The sequence below is a fragment of the Zonotrichia leucophrys genome, chromosome 1 (genome assembly GCF_028769735.1).
Source record: "Zonotrichia leucophrys gambelii isolate GWCS_2022_RI chromosome 1, RI_Zleu_2.0, whole genome shotgun sequence".
Classification (NCBI taxonomy): domain Eukaryota; kingdom Metazoa; phylum Chordata; class Aves; order Passeriformes; family Passerellidae; genus Zonotrichia; species Zonotrichia leucophrys.
Genome location: NC_088169.1, coordinates 8131207 through 8154740, shown reverse-complemented (window position 1 = coordinate 8154740; position 23534 = coordinate 8131207). Strand labels below are relative to the sequence as shown.

General features: G+C 36.8%; 1 protein-coding gene across 10 annotated transcripts in view; it reads right to left on the bottom strand.

The window, feature by feature from the left end:
* CASK (calcium/calmodulin dependent serine protein kinase) overlaps window positions 1–23534 on the bottom strand; it is a 191013-nt gene that overhangs the window by 5414 nt on the left and 162065 nt on the right. For 2 of the 10 annotated variants that reach the window (XM_064706397.1, XM_064706415.1), the window contains 8 exons: window positions 18186–18254; window positions 16770–16805; window positions 13804–14000; window positions 12454–12569; window positions 7609–7689; window positions 7435–7515; window positions 5802–6004; window positions 3926–4009 (listed from right to left, as the gene is read on the bottom strand). In XM_064706397.1, the coding sequence (XP_064562467.1) occupies window positions 3926–4009; window positions 5802–6004; window positions 7435–7515; window positions 7609–7689; window positions 12454–12569; window positions 13804–14000; window positions 16770–16805; window positions 18186–18254 (867 nt within the window). The remainder of the gene's footprint in view (window positions 1–3925; window positions 4010–5801; window positions 6005–7434; window positions 7516–7608; window positions 7690–12453; window positions 12570–13803; window positions 14001–16769; window positions 16806–18185; window positions 18255–23534) is intronic. The other 8 variants (XM_064706443.1, XM_064706460.1, XM_064706406.1 and 5 more) reach the window with 7 other exon arrangements.

Here is a 23534-nt window from a genome sequence, read left to right as displayed (position 1 = left end):
TTATTATTCAGATTTCCCATCAATGTTACTTTTACGTACAGATTTGGACTTTTCTCACTACAGTATCTATCCTACTGTGACTGACAATGAAAATCTGAAAATATCACAGCTGTCTCATCTTAAAAAAAAGTGAACTGGTAAAGTTTACCTTGCACACACAGGTTCCACGAAACTAAGTCTTTAAAATTCATTAAATTTCAGGATTTTTCTGACTTAGCTTCTCCCAGATCCAACTTTACTGGGATCAAAGTGGTCTTTATTTTGGAATATCTAAATTTCCCAGCCTGCTGGAAATGTAACACATTATTTCTTTCATATACTTTAATGGGCAGTAGTAAGTTTGGGATAAGCCACTGCAATAAGTTTCAAATAAGATTCAAACTTTCCTAAGCTCAGCAAAAGAAAAAGAGACAAAGCTCTTGATTTTTGTTTCATTTTGGGACTAAATTTCACCTGTGTTTGTGATAGAGCATCTATTTGCACATGTTAGACTTGGCTGTTTTCTCTGAGTCTGCAAGACTTAAAATATCAAAATTCATCTTTGAAGCTAGCTGTAATCAAAGCATTTGCTGTAGTAAGTTCCTCTCATCTTCTCTAAAATGTCTTAATTAAATTTTGCATACTGAACATCTCAGCTTATGTTCCAAGAAGGAAATTCTTCAGCAGTTGTGCTCTCAATATTGTCAAGGAAGAAGATATTTATCAAAATGTTCAGTGAGCTGCAGACAAATGAATGGCTACAGCTTCAGAAATTAACATTTGGGAGCATAACATCTACATTTCCTTTTTCCCTCAGCTCTTGTGCAATAGGAATTTTATGTGGGTCTAGTTGCTGTGTGTCCATTACTGGATCAGACTTTTTCTTCCTAATTAATAATCTCTCCTTTTCTTCCTAATTTCATAATCTCTCCTTTTCCACCGCAGCTGAAAGGAGTGAAACATGGCCTTATCCATGAAATACCCATGTACATAAAGGCCACCAGTGGCACCTTTACTCTCTGAGGGCTGGGCTTTTTAGCCTGAAAGTACACAGAACAACAGCTGCCACTTGTGGCAATCAAAGCCCAGCCCAAAAAATTACTAATATTCCCTTCTAAGGCTGTGGACAATGTGGAAACACCATCAGGCCTTTGCCAGTTTTGCTTCAATAGAAAGAAATTCACAATTTAAACAGCTGGTGGGGTCCACCCTTCCTAAGAAAAATTCCTTTTATTCTTTGGCTGTGGGAAGGGAAGAAGCACAGCTAAAAGTCTGAAGAATTTGGCTCCATAAGGTTTACATCAAACAAATGGAGCCTGTGATCTCTTTGCTGCTGTCTGGGCAAAGAAGGTAGGAACAGCTGGAGGAAAGAGGAACCACCCCAAGGTTTTCTGATGCACTCTCTCCTCTGTTTTAGCACAACAACCATCAGATTTAAACTTCCTCTGTGATTAGACAGGTGGGGGCACTCTGGGAGATTCCCTATACAATTTACATTGGGCTTGTGCTTTGCAGTGCTGCTCAGGGTGCATTGCTAGATCCTCTGGAAAGGATAATATTTTGTCTCCTGACTCTTGCTATGTGGGCCTCAATTACTGAGACATTTTTGTGTGCTCTTTGACAGCATCATCAAGTGTCTCAAGAGAGGCACTGTTTGGATCAGGACTCTGCACTGGTTTTACCACAAAGTTCAGATATACATCTGGAAAAGTAGAATTTTACTCCATAGCCTCTCTTTTTGCTAGCAGATAATTCTAGTGCAGGTATCAAAAGTCATTATTATATTAAATTTTGACTCCAATGGTAAAAGTAATGTTGCAAGGGAACAAGCAGGTCTACATTCTAGAACTACTGCAATAACCAGGACTACCTTGTGAGCCCCTAGCTGGTACTTACAGGCAGTTTTCTGCACCATTTTGGCAGCTATGTACAATTAGTACGAATGCAAGAAAATGAAAAGAAAAGCAAAGATGAATTTTAAGAAAACATGGGGAAGGGAAAAAGGACAGTCGTTACACAAGTGTTCTCAAAAAGTGCAAGTAAAATAAAACAAGGCAGGGCAAGAGGATCAACAGAAAGGGACACTCATTATGCAAATGAACCTTTCAAAAAGGAAGCATGAATGGGAAATAGAAAACATACACTCCTTATCCTTGTTTGCTGCCCTGCAGGCTGCCACACAGACACACTTTGCTTATCTGCCCAGAAAACCTTGGAAAACAGGATTCTGTGTGTGGGTAAGGGCTGTTGCTATTACCATTGCCTGCCCCTCCCTTTCCTTTGTTTTAATTGATTAATTAAATTAGCACATTTTGTAAGTGTGGCCTTGGCTCAGCAATTCGTGTGCCTGGGTGAAACCCTGCAGGCACAGAGACTTTTGTCACAGGAGCTTAAAACAGGTTTAACAGCACCAACACAATATTTTAGTTCTACTAATTCTTTGGCATGAACTACTTCCCCACCACTACTGTAAAAGGCACATTTTTCTCTTTCCAGTGTATGAGGGAAAATGTTTTCTCCCTCACATGAACTGTCCCAAGTATCTCTGTATTACATCCTAACTGGAAGATTAAAATTTAAGTACCACTGGCAAATGAGTGAGGCCAAGGAAAGACTATTTGGGAGCTGAGCAGGTATGAAGGCAAAAAGCCTGAGCATTTGTGAATTTTACAGGGTACCTGATGCAATGCTATTTGTTTACACAAAGGAAAATTTAGTGTAGATGACAAAATTCTAGTATTTTATCCAGATTGTACTGATTCACAGCATCACACCAGCAGCTACATGAAGTGTCACTTCACTAACATGGCAAGCTGTGCCGACCTGAGAGATCTTTGTTTTTACACTCTTGGGTTGTACCATTAGGGTGTGGGTCCCTAAGACACAGTGAAATGATATAATGCTGTGAAAGTGAGAGAGCCATCTTCTTCCTCCTGTCCCTCTTTCACTGCTTGTTCTAGCACTGGTGCTTAAAAATTAACAAAACTCCAATTTAGGGCTGAAGTAGCTCACTAAAGTATCTTAGTGAACAAGCAGAATGCCTCAGCTGTCAGTAAAATTCCAGCTTGAGGCCAAAATTCTTCACTTTCCACTTTTGGTTTGAATTATCATGCAGGTTATTTGCATTTAAATGTGCAAGTCTGGCTCCTTCCTTTCCTGCAGGCCTCTGCAGTGATGTCACAGCTCCATGTTTGTGATACTGTAATTACATTTCTGTAAACCTGCTCTAGTGACACGGCTTCTGACTTTGTGTTTTGATGATCAAGGAGACATCTAGGATATTTGGAACAGATTCATGATCAAATCCAACAGATAAAATACTTTAATGTCATGGTTTTAGGAAGGTGTTTGTGAAAATGGAGTTTGTGTTAGTGTCAGCTAAATCCACAATTGCTTGGTATCCTTGAAATCAGCAGCAAGAGCAGATACCCTATAAAAACTAAGTGGGAAATACATGATGTGGACCTCCATGAATACTTAGCATCATTTCACAAGCAATTACCCTTGGGGTCAAAGATCCCAGTTCTTAGAGGACAGCTGTCAAAATGAACAAGCCTATTTCTGATACTTACTTGCTGTGCAGGGAAAATGCTAAAAGTAAAGGTGGGATCAGTGCTGGCACTGCAACTCACAATTGAGTAATTTGTGCCAATGATTTGGAAATGGATCTTTGAGCTGGAGCAGGGAATGAAATATAAGAAATGTACTTATAAGAATATGTACTTTTAGCATACAGCACCTGGATCCTTTCTCTTGAAGCCCACATTTTGAATTATTGGTTCATAAACAATAAATGTATGTCAATCAACTTAATAAAGCTGTGATTAAATTCTTTTTCTGCCTCTTCATTTACAAACAAGGACACAATTGAAGAGTCTGATTTGCACATTTGAACCCCATCCTTAATTTTGTCTCTGCCAGGAAATCAGATTGCAACGTGCCATACCTCATTAATGCCTGGGGTAATCGTAGGTGCAGCAATAAAAACAACAAAAGGAGCAAACTCTGCAGTTCTCAGGACCTTCAATGCCTAGGGGAAAAAAATTAGATACTTTAGAGAAAATCTCCAACAATCAGTGTGAAGTAAGTTTAGTCACACAAGCAAAAGACACAAATTCATGATCGACCAATGCTGGATTTGTTTTAACTGGAGTTGAGACCTTAGTAATACAGACACCTAACTTTTTCTATTGTTTTATATTTCTGGTGGTCAAAACACGTCTTTATACTTAAATAAAGTTTAAGGATAAATGAGTGAGTTTATGAGACAGTAAAAGCCTTACTATTTTCAGAGTGCCTCTCCCCATACAGTCTCAAAGAATGTGGAATTCTGTTTACATTTAAATTGACTGATGAAATACCATGTAAAAAAATCAGCTATACCATAAATAGGGAAAAGAGCCAACTGTGTTTTAGAATATTGATTAGAGTATAAATTTTATTATTATAAAATTATTGTAAAAAAAAAAGACATGTGATGTGAGAAGTTTGAAGTGTTTAAAAATTAAGCATAGCACTAAATGCAATAAATACAGCTCCAATCTCCTGAGCCAGATCTCTGCAAAAGAGAAGAGCTCTCATTAAAGAGTTGCCTTAATGAACAGAGTGACACAGAGCTGCCATGTGTGACACTGTCACAGACCTGGACTGAAGTGCAGGACACTGGGTTAAACACCTCAGCTGAACTCAGAGGGATGGACAAGGTAAAGTCAGACTGCTAAAGGTCATTCTGGCTTTCCTCTTTTGATTTCTGTCTTCTCCGAAGTTTTTTCTTTTTAAAGAAACCAAAAAAACAAAACCCCCATAATCCACCCTCTCCTTGAGCTAAATGGTTTTCATCTCTGCTGCCACCAACAGGAATCACCTCTGCCAGCCTGCTCCAAACAAGAGACAAACCCCATAACTGAAATGCAAGAAAATCCATAGGAGTGCCCAAGGGAGAACAGGCAAGGGGTGTAAGAGAACCAGGAATAAATCCACAAACAGGCTGGCCTCAATGAGCTGAGATGGATGAATGAGGAAGCTGGTTAGCCAAGTGCCTTGCTGGACATGAGCTGGAGAAAATGTGGCAAAGGCAGCTGTTACCAAATGTAAATATATTCCACAAAGATTAAAATCTCTTCTGAGAATTGTACAGCTCTTGAATTATGCATATTGAAAAAGTTTATCAAGAGAGTTTGCGGTTAACAGCTGCTCCATTTGAACTCAATATAAATGCTTCTCTCCCTGAATGCTGTTAAATGTGGGATTTTATTTCTAAGAACACCACGATACCATCATACTCTGAACTCTCTTAAATAGTTTAGTCGGGTATCTCATTTCTGTTGTGAAATTCTTAGAAAAATCTGAACTTCCTGAATCCATTTACAAAGAAGAAACAAGTCAGCAAATTTAAGTAGATAACCTGGGTCACAATTTTGTCCTTCCTCCCATTTCCTTCCATCTGCTAGAATAATATGAACATCACAATTGTCTATATTCATGTTGTTTCATTTAACAAAACATATAAACAGATCCCTGTGAATTGAAAGTAATGACTGCACAGATGTTTCAAAGGAAATGTATCAGAATTTTCCACAGATTTTCTACAATGAATAAATAAACTATTAGTCTTTCTTCAGAGCTTTGTTTTTCTTCTCTGTGTTCTTCTAACCATATGATTACCAGAATTCCACAGATTGATATCCTGGTGGTTCAAGGACTTTTGTTTCACATCACTTTATGCAGCACTTATCTAGTGTACAATCAATAAAAACATTTCAATGAAACAAGGTTGAAGGATTTGTGATGAATCCCATTTTTATACACTTCTAATTAGTTACCTGAGGTTCTACATCAAGTATTGCAATTAGTCCCTGCTCATGGATCTTTCGTATTGTTTCCAGTTTTGTCCCATACATTGCATCCTCATGGCTGCCATATTCCAAATATTCATTGTTTGATATATCCTGCATCATTTGGTCATGTGATACAAAGTAGTAATTTTTGCCATTTTCTTCATCTTTCTTTGGAGGTCTGGTTGTGTCTGAAAATACAAAATATTTTACAGAAGCAATATTAAGGCTATGTGTGGCTTCTTTTTTCTGTTTGTTTATCAATACTTATTCACTGAACTGAACCTGTCAGATCACACACAGAGCAATGAAGGATGAGGCAGTCAGAATGACAGGCACTGGGAAAAGCAGGAGTTTGAGGGATATGTGTTGGAAAAAGCAGCAGTAGAGTCCCTAGGGTCTACTGATATTAACATAAGATACTCATATTTCTCCTAAATCCCCTTCTGTCCCAAGAACATTTCTGCATTTTCTTTTTTTTAAATGTAAGTTTTTATGAGAGTGAAAAGGATAAGCTTAAAAAGCAGTTTAAAAACCTGATTACCTGTGGTCAAGAAAGGTAAAAGCTACTTAGGAATAAGATACTTTTTGAATATTGATTCTACAGACTTACGTGGTAAGAGAAGTATGGCCTACTAATCTTTACAATTAACTGCCATTGTGCCTGACCTGATATTTTTGATCTGGTTTTCAGTATACAGCTAATTTCTTCATAAAACATTCTTCCAAACACCTCACCTAATTGAAGGCCAATCTCAAAAGCTACCTACTGGATCATGCTTTTGTAAAGGGATGCAGAAAATGCCTCTTCTTAGTCTTATAAAATCAGTGAAACAATTTCAGTGCAGGAATCACAGAGCAGGAACCTAATCCAAGCAACCTAAGGCATGCTCACCATGGTATAGGTGAGTCCATTTTAAAAGCATCTGCAGAAAAAATCACTACTTTCTGTAAAGAAAATTAAATGAGTGTCACTTGTGAGCCAGGTATGGCATTTCTGAGGTCAGTCTGAAATAGAGTGAACAGGTAGGGGCTGGATGCTCTTGTTTTGGTGTGCTCAGCTTGAGGAAAAAGGATGCATCTCCAAGAGGCCATGAAAAGGGATCTGCAGTTCCTGCAGGGTATTCATAGAGATTGTCATGAAGGGAAAACACCTCTGTGCTCTTCATAACAACCCACTGGCAAGCAGTGAAATTAACTGTGTTTTCTGGAAACCTGAAACTATTTTAATGCAATACCAGTCCTTAAGACTTGGCTGTGTGAAGTAATTAAAACACTAAAGTTTCCTTCTAAATTCAGCTCATATTTCTTCTCATGGGAATGATACACAGTTAAAAATGAGAAAACTTTTATCCTTCATTCTAAATGAACACAAATTTAGGGTAGAGAGAAGTATGTCTAACAAGAAGTTTTGTGAATAATAAGGAACATTTCATGCAAAAGTGGTGTAACTTTCTACCCTGCCCTTTGAAAAAGCAAAAGAACCAGATCCAGTCCCACACAGCTCCCACCTTCAAGGCAGGATTTGTCTCAGCTGAGCTGAACACAGGCAGTAGAAGCAGGAGGGTGTTGTCAAGGAGGACACAAACAATTCTGCAGCACACTGAGCCCTGCTACTTACGAGGAATGGGGTAAGCAAATCTGTCCGGGTGTTTTGTGATGAGCGTATTTTTTATGTGTCTTCTTCCCACACCGTGGGCACCTGAGCCACAACACAAAACAATCATTTAGGAATATTCCACCAGAAAGGCTTCAAAGCTATGATGCTATGTTGAGAAAAGTAACTGAAAATTACCTAGTAGGACTAGTGTTTTTCTTTTGAATGCTGGCAGCTTTACTACTTCTTCATATGTGACGAGATCTAATTGATCAAACACTAAAACACAAAAGAAAGCCCCAAAGGATAAGAAAAAAAGGCATATGAAGGGTGACAACTAATTCTGCTAGAAATTACAGTTCTATCAAGATTTAGATTTATAATACAAAGTACCATGTTATGGAAAATAAAACCATTCATTCCTTATGCAATTTTAACAAGAGTGCTCATTTAAGGAACTGTTAAGAGCAGTAACAAAGCTACTGAGATGCTCAGCAAAGTTTGCATGTCCTTTCATGCAGTGTTCAGCAGACCACAAAAATCAGCTAGAACAGCATGCCATTCACGTTTGCATTCCTGAGAAATAGCAATACTAAAGAAAAATTTGTGGACAGTGACCAACATGAATGCAATATGAGAACATCTATTTACACTGAAGATAGGGATACTTTCATAATAATGTTTCAACAAGATCTATGAGAAATGCAATGTTAATACTTTGTGGTATTTATTCTTTCAAACCACACCACTTACTTGTAATTAGAGTTCTCTTTAAACACACGTGCTAATTAAACTGACATGCTTTTAAAACTTGTGACAGAATGAAGAATTCTAATGAGAAGTGATGGCATTACAGAAAAGAACCTCCACCATATTTAGGGAAAAATTGTAAAAGTATTATTTCAGATATCATTTCAACTGCAGTTGAAATTGGATGAATTCCAGCATGCCTATCAATCTGTTGTCAATTGCCAGGGAATATAGTGATTGACAAATCAAGTTTTGTTCATTAATAACAGCTTATTCCTCCTGTGCCCAGCAACACATCATCTCTGGTAACTCCTGCTGAATTCTAATGACAGAAGCAGGCAGGAGGCAGTTATTTATATTTGTAAAGATTGCAGCAACCAGCAATTGTGGAGCAGAATAACGAACACGAGTTTTCAGTTCTGTATTTCTGCACACTATGAAAAGGAGGCAGGAGAGACTCCATCCAAACTGTGGAATCTCTCTCTGAGTGTTTCCAAGGTTTAAGTGGTGTATCCACCTCAGCTATATCCAATGAAAAGATGATTTAGGATGAATGTGGGTATGTCTCAGTTTTTCAATTTGATGGAAGTCTTTTCACCTGATAGAGTCCAATGGCTTCAATTTCGTGAAGGTACAAATCAGCCAATTGACACACACAACTATTTAAAGCCTTGAAAAGATACAGATATGAAAACTTCCTAGTCCATTTGAAGCATTTTGAATTTCATCCTAAAGAAGAATCTCTTTCAACCTTTCCCCAAATACTACAAGCAAGAATTTAGTCATATTTTTCTTTCATTCCACAATGGAATTATTACTCTTGTCCTTTTTGCAACTTCACATTATTTAAACAAATCAATAATTCATTTCATAATAATGATCTACAACACACTAAACAGCTTTACCATGCTAACCACCTAAGCCTGCAAGTGTCTTTTTCCATTGAAAAATAATAATTAAAAAAGAAATCAATCCTTTATTTTCTTCTTGAACAAAGCCATGTTATGTTAGATACAAACAACAGGAACAAACACCAGAAATGACACATATTAATGCCTTCATCACAAAGTAGTAGCATGGAGAAAATGTGTCTCAGTCTACACGGATTTAACTAATGATTGTGGGGTTCTCAAATGCAAAAGAAAAATGATTCATTTCTTAATATACAAAGATAGGAGGAATAGAGGGCACACTTAAAGACTGAACTTCAATGCTTCTGTGTTACTAGCTGATAAAAGAAAAGGAGTTCTTGAAAGGAAACAGTAAGAAGCAAATAAAGAGGCATTGTCACTTGACAGGTTACTTACATGCACAGAGGCCATTGGGAGTAAGACAGCATGAAAAATGTACAGGGGTCATTGAGATATGGCTTGTAATATATTAGTAAAATAAAAAGTATATGCACAAAATAAACTTTACCATGCAATAGTCTAAACACAAGGCAAATAAATCACACTAAGAAATGATAAACATATTTTATAAAAGCTTGGCAATTCTCTACATTATGCATAATATGGAGCATAGTTCTGGTATGTTCTCTTTTCTGAAGCCCTGCAATAACTTTTCAGCAAAATAAATGAAAAATGTATCTGGATATCACTGCAGCATATCTCTAGAGCATTTATAAAAATGTCAGTGAATCTAATAATGGAAGAGATATTTCATTTTTTCTGTGGACTTTGGTTTAAAACTGACTTTGTGCTGATAAAACATATGATCATGAAATTGCCTGATATTCTAATATGAAGCATGGAGGAAAGAACAACAGGATTACATTTTTCTTGCAAAGGAAAATGTATTTGCTTCTAATTCTAAAAAGTAACTGAAATAATCTCCTGTTTACTTCATAAACTATGCCTGATTTGCAGAATAATCTCATTTCTACTTCCAGTAATATCCCAATATGCCACACCAGCTCTCAAATCATCACAAATCTGAGTTGACTATGAATTATTTTACTGGGTCATTTCTCAGCACCCCAGAGCAGTCTCACCCCTAAGAGAAAAATAACACACAAGTCCAAATAAATTACACACTGCTGATCAATTTATTTAATTTTATACTTGGATAAAAGAGAAATAAATTCTACTTTCCTGTAAGAGCAACACTTTGACAATGACTATACTTGTTTTGGATCCAGCAGAAGAAAAGACCTGGTTTTTATTCTGAAACAGAAGCACTGAAAGGCTGCAAGGGCCAGGGCTGCCACATTTCTGACCAACAATCCTGGATGTGACAGAGCACTTCAGAGAATTCAGTGCCACCTCAGTTAAACCTGAACTCACATGAGCACCAAAGCAATCCATAATATTCATATATTGAATATTCTATATTTGGGGTCATTCCCTGGAATACTACTGGCATTACCTTCAGTACCTCAGGGACACTAAGATCAATAATACTTCTACAAGAAATCTTGATTTCAATCTGTGCTTGCATTAACTTTTTGACTTAGGGGAAAGAGGAAGCTGAATTCTAAAGGGAACAGTTTCTTTTATGGTCATTATCATAATTTTTAACATTGGTATTTCTAATTCTTGGCAAACACCTGCTCTGATATAAAACAAATAAAGATGTAACACTGCTGGTGAAGGCAGGTGGACTGTGTGAATCAAAGTGCCATTAACCTACTCTGAAATGTTCCCCTATGCCAAGATGCAAAATCCACATTCCTTTCAGGAATTTACTGCTAGAAAATCTCTGAGCTAGGTCTGCTCCTACAGTGCTGCCTGCTCCTCCTCCTTCCCTGGCTGTCTTTCCCTTAGCTCACTCCCTTGCAGCAGGCCCTGCTTACTCACAAGACATTTTCAGTTCTGTATTGAGAGATGCATTAATAAATGTACCTGCCCTAAAGAAAAAAAATCCATGTTTTTTTGGGTTGTTGTTGATCCAGTTCACAGCATGGCCACAAGAGAAGGGAGGAGCAAGGCTGTGGGAATGTGTGCTGGGAGCAGATGATACCAGTACTGAGGAAAGGCCTTGGCTCATAAAATCCACTTTACTCTCAACAGCTTTTGTTGTAATTATTAAAATGTGGTTGAGTGTTACTGCAGTGAGGGGGAAACATTAGAACTAGCAGCGTGTTACAGCAGCAAAAGGAAGGAACCTACTTAAAGCTTTCAATCTCTGCTTGTGAGAGCTTTCAGGGTAACAAATAGTTTTATATTCACCTGTGAACATCTTAAATGCAAGAGTGAATTTAAAGAGTATAAACAACAATTACTGTCTTAGAATTTAGGCTTTCTTAGAATTTACTGCCAAATTACTTTAAAGGAAACACATATTATGTAATAGTGACACATTATGAGCTCTGATCCTGCACACATTGTGCAGGGAAAGAGAAATACCTGAAAATATGGATTTATATTGTTTAATCAGTGTGCTCAAGAATGCAACTGAAAAAAATCCCCTAGAAATGAATGTAATACAGAATACTTTCATTACACTGCTTGGACAGGTATCTGTTCTGATTCTAAGAAAAATCTCTGCAAGTCTTTCAGGAGACCACAACAACATAAGCATCACAAAATGTGCTGCCAAAGCAGGAGCAACAGAAAAGTGTTGAAAAGCAGTTTCAGCACATTAAATATTTTGTATTAAAAGAAGAAAAGAAGCAAATTCAGCTCATAAATGACAGGGTCTGTTCTTCTTTACTACTAAAACTAATGAATTTTGCTTGACAAGGATCTCTTACTCTACACTTCTAAAATTTTCTAAAACAATTCATTTTTTTAGCACTCTAAACAGAAGCCCCAAACTCAGGATTCAGGCAGAAATCACTGCAAGGAGGATAAACCTCCACAGCTGGTTCTGTTTGGTAGCTGTAAATAACACACTGACTGTGCAATGGCTCTTATTCCACTTCCAGCTGTGCCACTTCAACAAAAATGCTCTTTCATGATGTTTTCACATGTGTAATCTGTAACTATAAATACATGTTAACAAGGATGCTACAGAACAGTCTGTTGTAGAGCACAGTACAGTTATATAGGTTGCAAAAATCATATCCTGTTTGTTTCTAATGCTGCTTTACACATAAACCCAAACAATCTAAGCCTCTATCAGGATATACTACGATGCACTGCTTTTGTGGCAGCTTGCCCCTCACTGACTAAGCTCCATGCTTAAATAGCAAAGAACAAGCACAGTAATGTTGGCATAATTAGAATTTTACTTATATTTTCCTAAGTAACTCATTAGATTTATATAATACTGCCAGCTGAACAATTAATGGCAAGGCTTAAACTGCAAAAGATGTAACCTGTTACAGATACCTGCATTTTCTGTTCATACCTGCATTGTGCTTTGCCAAATATTTGTCTTTGTACTGCTTTTTTTTCTTTCCAAACCAAGTACAGCTGGCCTGCTGCTCCTGTTTGGTCTTCTCCATGGCAATACAAGCAACTCGCCTGACATAAGGAGGAGAAAAAACATTTTCTGTTGTAATCAAGAATCTTTAATGAGCTGCACAGAATGAATTAAAAAAGCAAGACATTTTTATAGAACATGAATACAGTAAAACTTTTAAAAACATTTTTTTAATGATTTCAGAGAACATATATACAGGGATATTATGATGTAAGAATATTTTCTTGGAGGTAGATGATGGAAGCTGACAGATGAAGTGAGCATGGGAGGAAGGGCAGCTGCTGGAATGGATCCAGACCACTCTGCAGCAGATCAGAAGGGAACAGCACAAGGTCCAGAATGACCACCATGGTCCAAATTCCTGCAGAGCCAGTGGTGCTGTGCTGGGGGACTGTCTGAGTTGATCTCTAGGGTGCAGCTCTGCAAGGGACCCTGCTGCACTGTGGGCTGTGCCTCCCTTACACACGGCTGGCACAGAGCTCAGGACATGGAACCAAAGGTCTTGTCTGTCTCTTGTCTGTCCTCTCCTGCCAAAACCTCCCTTATCCAGCCCAGGAGCAGTGCACAACTCCAGCTCTTTTAAACAGAAAATCCTGTATGAAGTATTTTGTGCTAAATTATCTAAACTTTACTGAGTTATGGCCACACCTTCCAAGGCCCAGGACTCACCACAATTTGTGCTGAGACATTTAAATTTTTTTCTAAACAGCTCCTGGAAGAGGTTGTTTAAAGGCTCTGCATTGTACAGTGCCACTGCTGTTCATTGAACCTGCCACTGGCACCGTGATTTTGTTCTGCTTTTTGACATTCATATGAAAAATGAAAAGGAAAGAAAACCCTAAAACTCCCTCAATGACCTTTTTGCCTGACAGCTGGCTAAAATCCTATTCCCGCAGCACTTGCATGTAAACAGTACTAATGAAACCCCTGATTAGAAGCTGAAAGAGAAATTAATTTGACCCTCTTATATAACCACTTTGTATGTAGCCATCTTAAATCCTAGTTTCTTACATTATACTAGAAAGCACAATGTTTATTAACACAGGAATTTATTTTTTAATGTAATCACACATTAAATTGCAGGTAACCCTTACTGCTATGCATACATGAGAAAAAAATTAATAGCACACAAATTGAGTCAATATATAGACTTAGAGAAAAAAAAGGAAGAAAAAGAGAAATTAATTCAAAGGCTGGCTATACAACAATGAAAAGTATGAAAGACAGAAATAAAATCAAAACAAAATTCATTTTTAAAGAAAACTTAAGTCATACCATTCCTGAAGTTCAGGAGAAGGAATAAGACCTGCAGTACCATTTTTGGAGTTCTCAAGTTTACCCTGCCACCAGTTATGATCATCTTTGCTAATTATTTGGATAATATCACCAACTCGGAATCTGATGCCAGCTTCTTTGCAAGGAATGAGGTCATCCTTTGCTGGATCATATTCAAATTGTGCTCTTACATAGATCTAGAAAAAAAAGAGTTTATAAGAGACACTGCAGTATCATCACTGCCATGGTATTCAGAGTAACAGGTGAAAATCTGATCTGTGAATGCAGCTACACATATTGGTTGCAAGAAGCAAAGAAAGAAATAAAAAAGGAAGGTGCCAAAGCATAAGTGATAGTTGAAAATGAAAATGCCCACTCCAGCAAATGATGGAGACATATGATGTTATTTCAAAAGCTCATGTTTTCTACATTCTATAAAACCTGAACAGCAAAAATGTAATAAACTCATGGAGTTCCTCAAACAGTTATTGACTATCACAAATCATTCCAGAACACAAGCCAGCACCTTACAACTCAATCTGTAATGTATTTTCCAACTGAAGTCCCATGGTATGTTTTAAAACTTCCTGTGACAGGAAGTTTTACTGGGTGCTATAAAGGACTTTGGCTTTATTAGTGATCTTTAGAATGAGAAGTTTTAAGATTTAAGACATTAAAAAAAATATTTTTCAGGAAGTCCTGCATTGTACCTATCACAGAGTTACTCAGGAGGAATGTGGGAATTCTCTGTATGGGTTTTTCAGTAAAAGTCTGCTCCTATGCAAATGAAACTCATGATTTGAGCAAGCTATTCTCTAAAGAACATTAACAGAAAGAAACCAGACTCTAACTTCACAATTTAAAGGATGATACCAATCCTTTCCTTGTGTGTTACTGAGCTCTCAACTCTAGAAAATGAAAATAAAAGTGATACCCAGTTTTGGTTGCTAATTTGAGCCCTTGTGCACCCAGGGAACTCAAAATCAAAATTAAGTGTCATGCCCTAGATGGATAATTTCTACAGTTCATGAACTTTCAACTTCCCTGCAGCATCTCAGCCAGCCTTGTATACACTTACTGCTGATTTTCTTACTAAAAATGGACTAGATTTAAAAATCCCCAACAATTACAAACTAATATCTTTCTTAGAAAATGTAACAATCACTTTTCAACTCTGCTCAAACTCTGCTCTCGTAATAGCTGTAATTGTGCAGTGTTAGCACTATTCATGGTACTTAAAAAAGTAATCCAATCTGCACCTCAACAGATGAATAAATTAACTTAAAATGGCTAATCACTTTTCTCTTGTATCTGATGTATTTTTATTGGTTTGCAGTGAGAGCATCAGATGACAAGACCAACACAGAACTCAACTTTTAATATATTAAATCTGACCCTTGCTCTGTTATGCATTGAGTTTAAAAAAGCAACCCAACTTATTTTAATTACTTGAGAAATAGGATGTTTTGAAACCAATTATGTTTACTTAGTAATTTGTTTTTCATGAAGTAATCAATATTGAGATAACCCCTTATTTTGCCTGAAGCTTATTCATACAAGTCTAAAAACATCAGCAGTATTTTTACTATCTAGAAACTTCCCTGATTTTCAAGTCCCTGCTCCAGTTTGAGCCATTATCCACCATATACTGGCAGCTCATGGAACATTACAGACTTCCTGACACATAAATACATATTCATTAGCCAAGCCCTCACTGGTTTCAAGGATGACAAGAAAAATATGCTGATATTTTCAATGGGAAAAATCAGGTAAAAATTGAAAAAATAAAGTAATTATAAATGGTGTGAGTAAGAGAAACACCATTATTTTGATATTGCCTTGAACAAAGTTTCTTCTGGGGAAAAAACCCTATGAGCAAATGAAAATCTAATATAAATGTCTGGAAGGTGTTTCATGGAGCCTCTCCAGGTTTACATTCAGGCAGCTTCAAAAGAAAATGGAAAGCTGAAAGAACCATAGAGAGCTTTAAAAATGGGAAGTGAAGTAAGAGCAAACCATTCTTGTGATAGAAGTTCCAGCCAACTCAACCAGACCGCAATATAAAAAGGTTCTCAAAGACAAGAGTTAATGTAGCTGATTGACTTCTTGAATGGAGTTGCAAGAGCTATTATAAAAATTCCTGGCAGAGAAGGAGGCTGAGTACACAGTTAAAAATTCAGAGGCAGATTCTGGAAAGACTATAAATAACTGGAGCAGTTACTGGAGATCAATCACAAATCACTTGATGGTACCTGCTCATTTGGAGGCTGCAGAAAAATAACAAAAATTCTTAAAATTGCAAAAAGAAAGATAGGGAATCCTCTGAGAAGCCCCACATGCTTTCTTGGAATTTTCTGAGAGGGAAGATCTTTCTGTGGTCTGTGCTGAGTTGCACAAGCATCAGGTCAAGGTAACAAAAGTAAGGGAGGTTATTGAAAATGGGACTAAGGACTGAAATTTTAAGAGACCATCTTCAGATTTATCAAGCCCTAACAGAAACTATGCTTAATGTTTTTCCTTGAAAAACTTTGTTAATGTTAATAATTAGTTTCAGATAAACTCAAGCTTTACAATCTTTGTCAGCACAATATTTTAGGGTTTTAGACACCTGCCCTACTTGTCTCCATTCCAGCTAAAAGAGAAAATTAATCTTTCCTCTAATATTAAAATCTGAACAGGTCACTGCACAACAGGAAGTCTATTAATGCATTCTGAACTAAATCAACATCTCCAGTTAAATTCTCAGTGAATTTGCAACTCTCACACATGTAGACACATGAAAAAAAAAAGTATTTTAAATTAGCTACAAACAAATGAGTTAAAAGAAAAATGAAAAAAATGAAACACATTTTTCAAGCTTAAATGTTTTAGTCCAGCACATACAGAATATGAGTGGGGAAAAGGTAAGCAGGGATGTTTGCTAGCAGCTAAGTTTACAAAAACTCCCATGGAGGATATCTATTCACCTGTCGTCCTTTTGGTTGTGTTGTCGATGGCAAGTCCTGCAGAATAAAGTCAACCCAGGAGAAGAAATTTTCATTTTACTTTTTAAGGGTACATAACACTGTTTGTTAGTGATTCATTCTACATTACAGTAAAATGTTAAGTTAGACAAAAGTATAAAGCATTGACCCATGTTTAGAAATAACTTTTTTCTTAAAGAAAAATCAAACCCAGGCTGTTTAGCAGCAAGCTGAAGAAAGCAGGTAAAAAGTTTAAGCAGATAGAGAATGTGCTTTTTAATAAATAATTCAGCATCTTCAACACAAAAGCACCACCAAGTGAAAGAGGCTCTTTATGTGAAGGCCTTTTCCATTTAAGTATCAAGTTTTGCTTTTAAAAGAGAGAAGCTATTATAAATGTTAAAAAACCCTATGATTAAAAATGTATAATGTGATCAGTTGTGCTGAGAATTAAGATTATAACTACTTTCATGTTATAAATTTAATTTAATTCACAAAAATGTCCTAAATTTTTCATTCACATAATTATTTTTCATTCTACTAATTAATAAGCACTTTACCTTGTGGCAAATTATGTCTAAGTTGCAATTTTTATCAATAGTTAAAGAAATAGTTACTTGGTTTTGGGTTTTTTTTTTTGGTTTGTTTTTAGCTGGTCCCATGAGCTCATGATATTGACAGCACTCACTGAAGAAACTTGTGTGCAGTTACTACATTGGTTCAAACACAACAAATGAGAAACAAGACGAATTTTAACACCAATGTACTTTGGGAAGAACAGGAGATCGACAGCACCTTTCTACCTGAATACATACAAAACAGAAGTACTTTGTGTTAAAGATGTGATGGTAATAGCTTGGTTTGTAGTGCAGTTTAAAGCCACTTCCTTTTGCTTTCCATATCCAGGCAAGGCTCATGTTTCACACAGTATGTGCACGTACCACGACAGCAGAGAGCACACCAATTCCTTAACTCAGATAGCGGAAACCAGTACACGTTCCAGAGGGCTCTCAAACACAAAACTTAAAAAAAAAAAAGGATCTAAAATGTCTTGGGATACCAACTGCACAGTTACTCTCTTCCTTCAAACTCTGCTTCCAAAGTTGAGGATGGAAATAAAAGCTTCCACTTTAAACCTCTGCTCAGTTTTGAGGAAAGTGCTGACAATGATTTAAGGATGACTGAAGTGTCACAGTACAGTTATTAACATTTAAATCACTGTATGGCTTTTAATGAGAAGAACATGTTGGAAAAAGCCCTCTAAAAAAAGAAAAAGAAAATGGGGAGTTACATATGCAATAACCTGGGTTCTCTCAGCAGGACAGAATTTTCCACTGACCACACGATAAGTATAACAGTAATGGCAGATGAGCACCAACAAAACTTTCACACTTTCTCTGTGTGGAACTGGAATCTTACCGAAACAGAATTGTTAGTGCTGCTATGACCATTAGCGGGGGACTGTCTGGATGTAGAGGGGGAATCTCTCTGAAATAAGACACAAGGTTCATTAACAACACAACACTATCACAGGAACACAGAAATATTTCAAAGAACAGTTACATCCACAGCCTTATAACCATTTGCTTAGCTGCTTCATTTGTGAAAGCTTCCACTCTACAAACTCTGTAAAGCTTTTCCACAGCTTAGGATTCAGGTTTGACATTTTGATTTATCTGAGGTAATAATTATTTCTATGTTGCCTTCAGCTTTTTAATAAATAACTGGGACTTCAGAGATCTCACATGGCTGACAATGCTACCAGCCCTCAGTCACACACCAGTCCTGGTTAAAGCACCTGGAAGTTATACCCTGAACAGTACTTGGAATAGAATGAGGCCCATATCCTGTTATAAAGATGTTTCTGAATATTTTTTCAGCTTTGTGGTGGTTGTCAGTCCCTACTCAGCAAGATGCATCTCCCTGCAGTGCCTCACAGCCAACTGAGGAGAAAGCTGGATTCTCTCTCCTCCCTTCTCATCCATTCTACAGCACAATGAGGGTTTTCCTCCAACATTCTTATGGGCTTGAAAGTATCAAACCTTGCCAAAATACAGCACTTGGAAAAAGCCAATTCCCTTGACCCAGACTACCAGTGTGGCCCTACCCCTCAGTGCAGAGACAGCAGACACAGGGAGCACACTGGGAAATTCTACAGGAAGGATAACAGGAATTTCTGGTGGGTTTTTCAGAGCCATCTTTTTCACATGCCATTTTGACTGCACAGTGCTTCATTCCATGAGGTCAGATAATTGAGCCATCTCTTCTGAAAATAAAATAACCCACTCATATACTGTTAAAAAAAATCCCTTTTACCCTCACAGAAATTCTGGAATATAATATTCCATGTCAAAGGTCATCTTAGGAATGTCTGGTCATTTTGTGTAACATCAAGGACAGCAGAGAAAAAGGGCTAAAACAGTTTTCTAAGGAATCAAAGTTAACCCCGTCATATTTTCTCAATACCATTATTTTGTGAATAATTAAAAACCTGGTGCTAAACTGTTCATGCAACACTAATCAGGGATTAATGCCACATACATAAGAACAAAACTTGCCTCCCTCAAGTATTTGCAATGTGTAAGGGACTGGGGGAGATCAGCCCTAATTCTAATTACAAAATCACTCCAGCACAAGTTTAAAATATTCACATGAGTGTAAACAAACCATTCATTACTGAAAGAATATTTAAAAATGTAAAAAATGCAAAAAAAAAAAAGAGAAAAGCCTAAAGGAATCAGTATTCTTTTTTTTTTCTTTTGTGTATGGATTATCAGCATCAACTTTATGAAATTGTAGCCATAAGAACTTTTTCAAAAAGGCAGTAAGTCTCTTGCTTTATAAAGAGATTATATGCTTGCTCTGCAATTCTGTCTCTGCTATTTTCTCACTTTCAAGAGGTGAAAAATAAATTTTAACTTTTTTTAAAATATGGTTTGTTATGATCTGTTGTCAGTGATGGTTTAGCAAGAGAGCAAGGGAAAGCTTTGGAAACTGATGCGAGCACCCAAATCATGTGGAGAAAAACAAGTTTAGAGAATGTCACTATTTCTGGACTGTCTTGAAGGATTTTGCCTTTGAAGGAAATTTTCTTGGTTTGAGAATGTTTTGATTTGTATTCCTCCAACAATTCCCAACACAAGACAGCATATTATTCAAAGCAAATGTTCATCATAACATACTGAGGAAAATATACATTTTCAGTGCTACTGGTGATTTCAGTACTGTCAGAAATAATCTAACAAGTTAGTCAAGAGACATTTTTTTATGTATGACTTTTACATAATTAGGCTGTTCTGTCAAAATTTCAAACACATTTAGATTCTTAATTTTCTAGGGACAGGAGCTCTTTCAAAAAATACCAGACTCTAAAGTTAGGAGAAAAAACTGTATTATGGACAATCTAATGAGGCAAATCAAGGAGCACAGAGATCCTTGTAGAATAACAAGACTGCTTAGGACTGGCCTGGAAAAATTCAGTTTGGGTTGTGAGTTTGTTTCTCCAGTAAATCAGCAGAAGCCTTTCTTATCCTGGGAACAGGGGCAGAAAAACACTTGGAGGATCCAATGATTCTGAGAAATGTAGAAAGAGTATTATAATATATTTTAGTCAACTCAACTGTCTGAACTTCCCAGCCTTCTCCAGCCCCAAGACAAAAAACACAGAAACCTTTGGGGTCCTCACTATTCAGCTGAAGAGCCACAGAGCCAGAGCCTTAGAGGAAACAACCACAATTATTTCCAAATGATGGCAAACCCAGCTTCCTCTTGATTCCCTGTTTTGAGGTGTAGTTTTTGAATGATAAACTAAAGTATTTGAGATGCAAACCTATATGATGTCTATAAATATGACCTGATCAAATTAGATACTGACAAAAACAGGTGGAGCAATGACATTGTTGCCAGATTTAAAAAAAGAAACTCAAACAAGAAAACCAATAAAACCAAAACCTTCAATAAAAACAGACAGAATTTCCAAAATTCTGGAAATACTTTTACATTTCTGTCTTGCTCAAGGAACACATCTGTCAGTATCTTTAATACAAATTTAAAAAAGGTTTAAGACAATAAAAACTCCTGATGTTTGAGCACTAATGGAAACCATGGAAGATAAAAGAAAAAATCCCTGGTGATTACCACCAGGCTTTTAAAAACTCCCTGTATAAAGGCTTTTCTTCTTAATGAAACAATTTAAGAGTTTCACAAAGGCAATCTGAAACATAAAGAATGCTTATAAGGATTTTTTTAGTTTCAAGAAAAAAAAAAGAAAGAGAAAAAAAAGTACTTCTCTTATCATTCTCACATATCTGACACTATAAAAAGTCACTCTGGGTGTTGTGTCAGTGCAAAGTAAAAATGCAAATGTAGCCAGAGCAAAATGCTTAATCATGGGGATAAAACTGAAACACATAAATAGTGTACACAGCAATCAGCCTTAAGAAGGATGTGTTGCAACAGTTACTTCAGTTCATGTTTATGTAAATCTGCAATTTTCCTGGTATCTGATAAAGAAAACAACACCCTGGCCCCTTGTTATCTAAGTTTGTGTGTTAACTCAGGTCATTTGCCATGCCAGTGACTAAACAGGTCACCTCACACCACATCAGCTGATCCAATTTTCACACAAGGGAATTCAAAATTATTATGTCTTCAAGCAAGGTCTGCTCCATGAAATAGAAGGTCTGGTAACTGAATGGAAGGCATGGGTGCAGGAAAAACCACAAATGCCTAAAAATCCTAAAGTTATTCAGCTGAGATTTTGCAAACTGCCTAGTGACACTGGCAGTGTCAAAAAGTGTAGGAAAAAGACTTCCCTATATATATGCAGAAATGGCTCAATATTTAGAAAATAACACTTATTTTAAATGACTATAAAAGAAGACAAATATGGCAAGTGAAATTCAAATCCCAGTTATTAAAAAACAAACATTCAGTGCCCTCATACCTTTGTGAAGGCCTAAGACAGTAAACAAAAGCACATCATCTCTGATTCTACTAATATGCAGTTTTTTCTTATTCAAGATTAACAAGATGTTTTGCAGTCCAATTATGTGATCCTGGTAGGAGCCTCAAATCCCCCAGTCCCCAATTCTGTTTCATATTCCTTTTCTCATAAAACTACACTACATGAGCACCAGTCCATGACTGAAGGAGGAGGGAACCAAATATAGACTGAACTGTTGCCAAAAAATACCTTAACTAGGAAGATTATATTAGTGAAGACCCAATATCTCTCTATTTATCCTGCTGGAGGGCACGAGAAGCAAGATTTCTGTGTTAGTAATGTCAGTCAACATTGAATTTTAGCTTTTTTCAATGGTTAAGGATTTGATTCATTTTCTGAATCACCTTCCTGAAAAATTCTGTGAAAGAAATTCTCTGTGTGCCAAAGGACTAGTGATGCTTTAACAGGATGATTTAAGAACACTGGGGTTTTTGTGTACACCTGTAACTGAATAAAATCAAGCCAAAGCCTTAGTGTGGCTGAGCAGGTGGAAAGGACTCATCCATCTCTGACTTAATGAATGTTAAATGCTACAAAGTGGGATAATTAGACATGATTTCTTTTTCTCTTTGATCACACATTTCTAGTTTAGCCATTTTCTTCCAAAGAAAGGTAAGAGTATATTTTCCATTCTTCTGTGAAATAAATAGTCATGAAAAGCCTAAAGATACAAAACCAAAGAGATTTTCTGCTATTACTAAAATGACAATTAATAGTATTAATTTAAAGCTGTATGCTGAGTCTTTCCAAATAATCATCTTCTCAGCAAGTCTGCAGTTTCACCAGTTTCTGTATTTCAATATTGGGAAGTGAGGTATCTTTTGGTATTAGTCCTCTTTGCAGCACAGAAGTCAATACATGAATTTGTCAGCATGCTGCAGTATTTTTAAAAGCCTCTGCATTTCATGAAAAACTTTTGGTTTCATGTTTATTTTAAGAAAATTGGCCTCAGAGGTGAAAATCTGTCAAACCTTCTACCTCTAAAACCTTTTAGTTTTTGTGAATTCTACTAGAAGAACCGAAGGCAACAAAAAAAGCAGTAATTTTTTCGCTTGCAAAACAGATTGTTCTGACAACCACAATAGCAGTTTCTGTGTATTCTAGCATCTGCTGAGCCATAAGAACAATTAGGGTGAAATCACAGCTCTAATTAAGATAAGGTGCTTGACTTCAGCAGGGGTTGTGATTTCACTTGGGGAGTTCTAATTCGGGAGCTGTGTGCGCAGCAAAGCGCGTGGCTGAGATTGGCACCATCCACACGCTGCAAATGCCATCTGTGTGCTCACACTGAACGGGGATCTCAAGTAGCCATTTCATACAATTTAATCCCCTTCAGTTGCAATCTGGAATCTAACTTGGTGAGCAGAAGGGAATTAAACGTTGCTGTGCAAAAGCTGTAATACCAAGTTTCTAGTTCAGCAACAGCTCAGAATCTGTTTTTCTTCTGTAGTGACACAGAGCATTTTTTCATGGAAACATAATATTAGCCACATGTAACTGTTACACACAACCATCACAAATTTACCTCAACAGGGTTATACAGAAACAGGTTTTTCAATTAACCCTTAACAGCCCAAAGCAGCAATATAATGTTTAAAGCCTAAAAAGAGGAGGATTGTTCCTCAGCTTAGGAAGTTTAACAGACTTACTGAAGTATGAGTTTAAATGTTCATATTTTAAAGGGGCTTCCTAAATACATAAGTTGAGGATCCCCTTTCCTAATTTTTTTTTCTTTAATAGGCTGTAAAGAGTTAGTTAAGGTG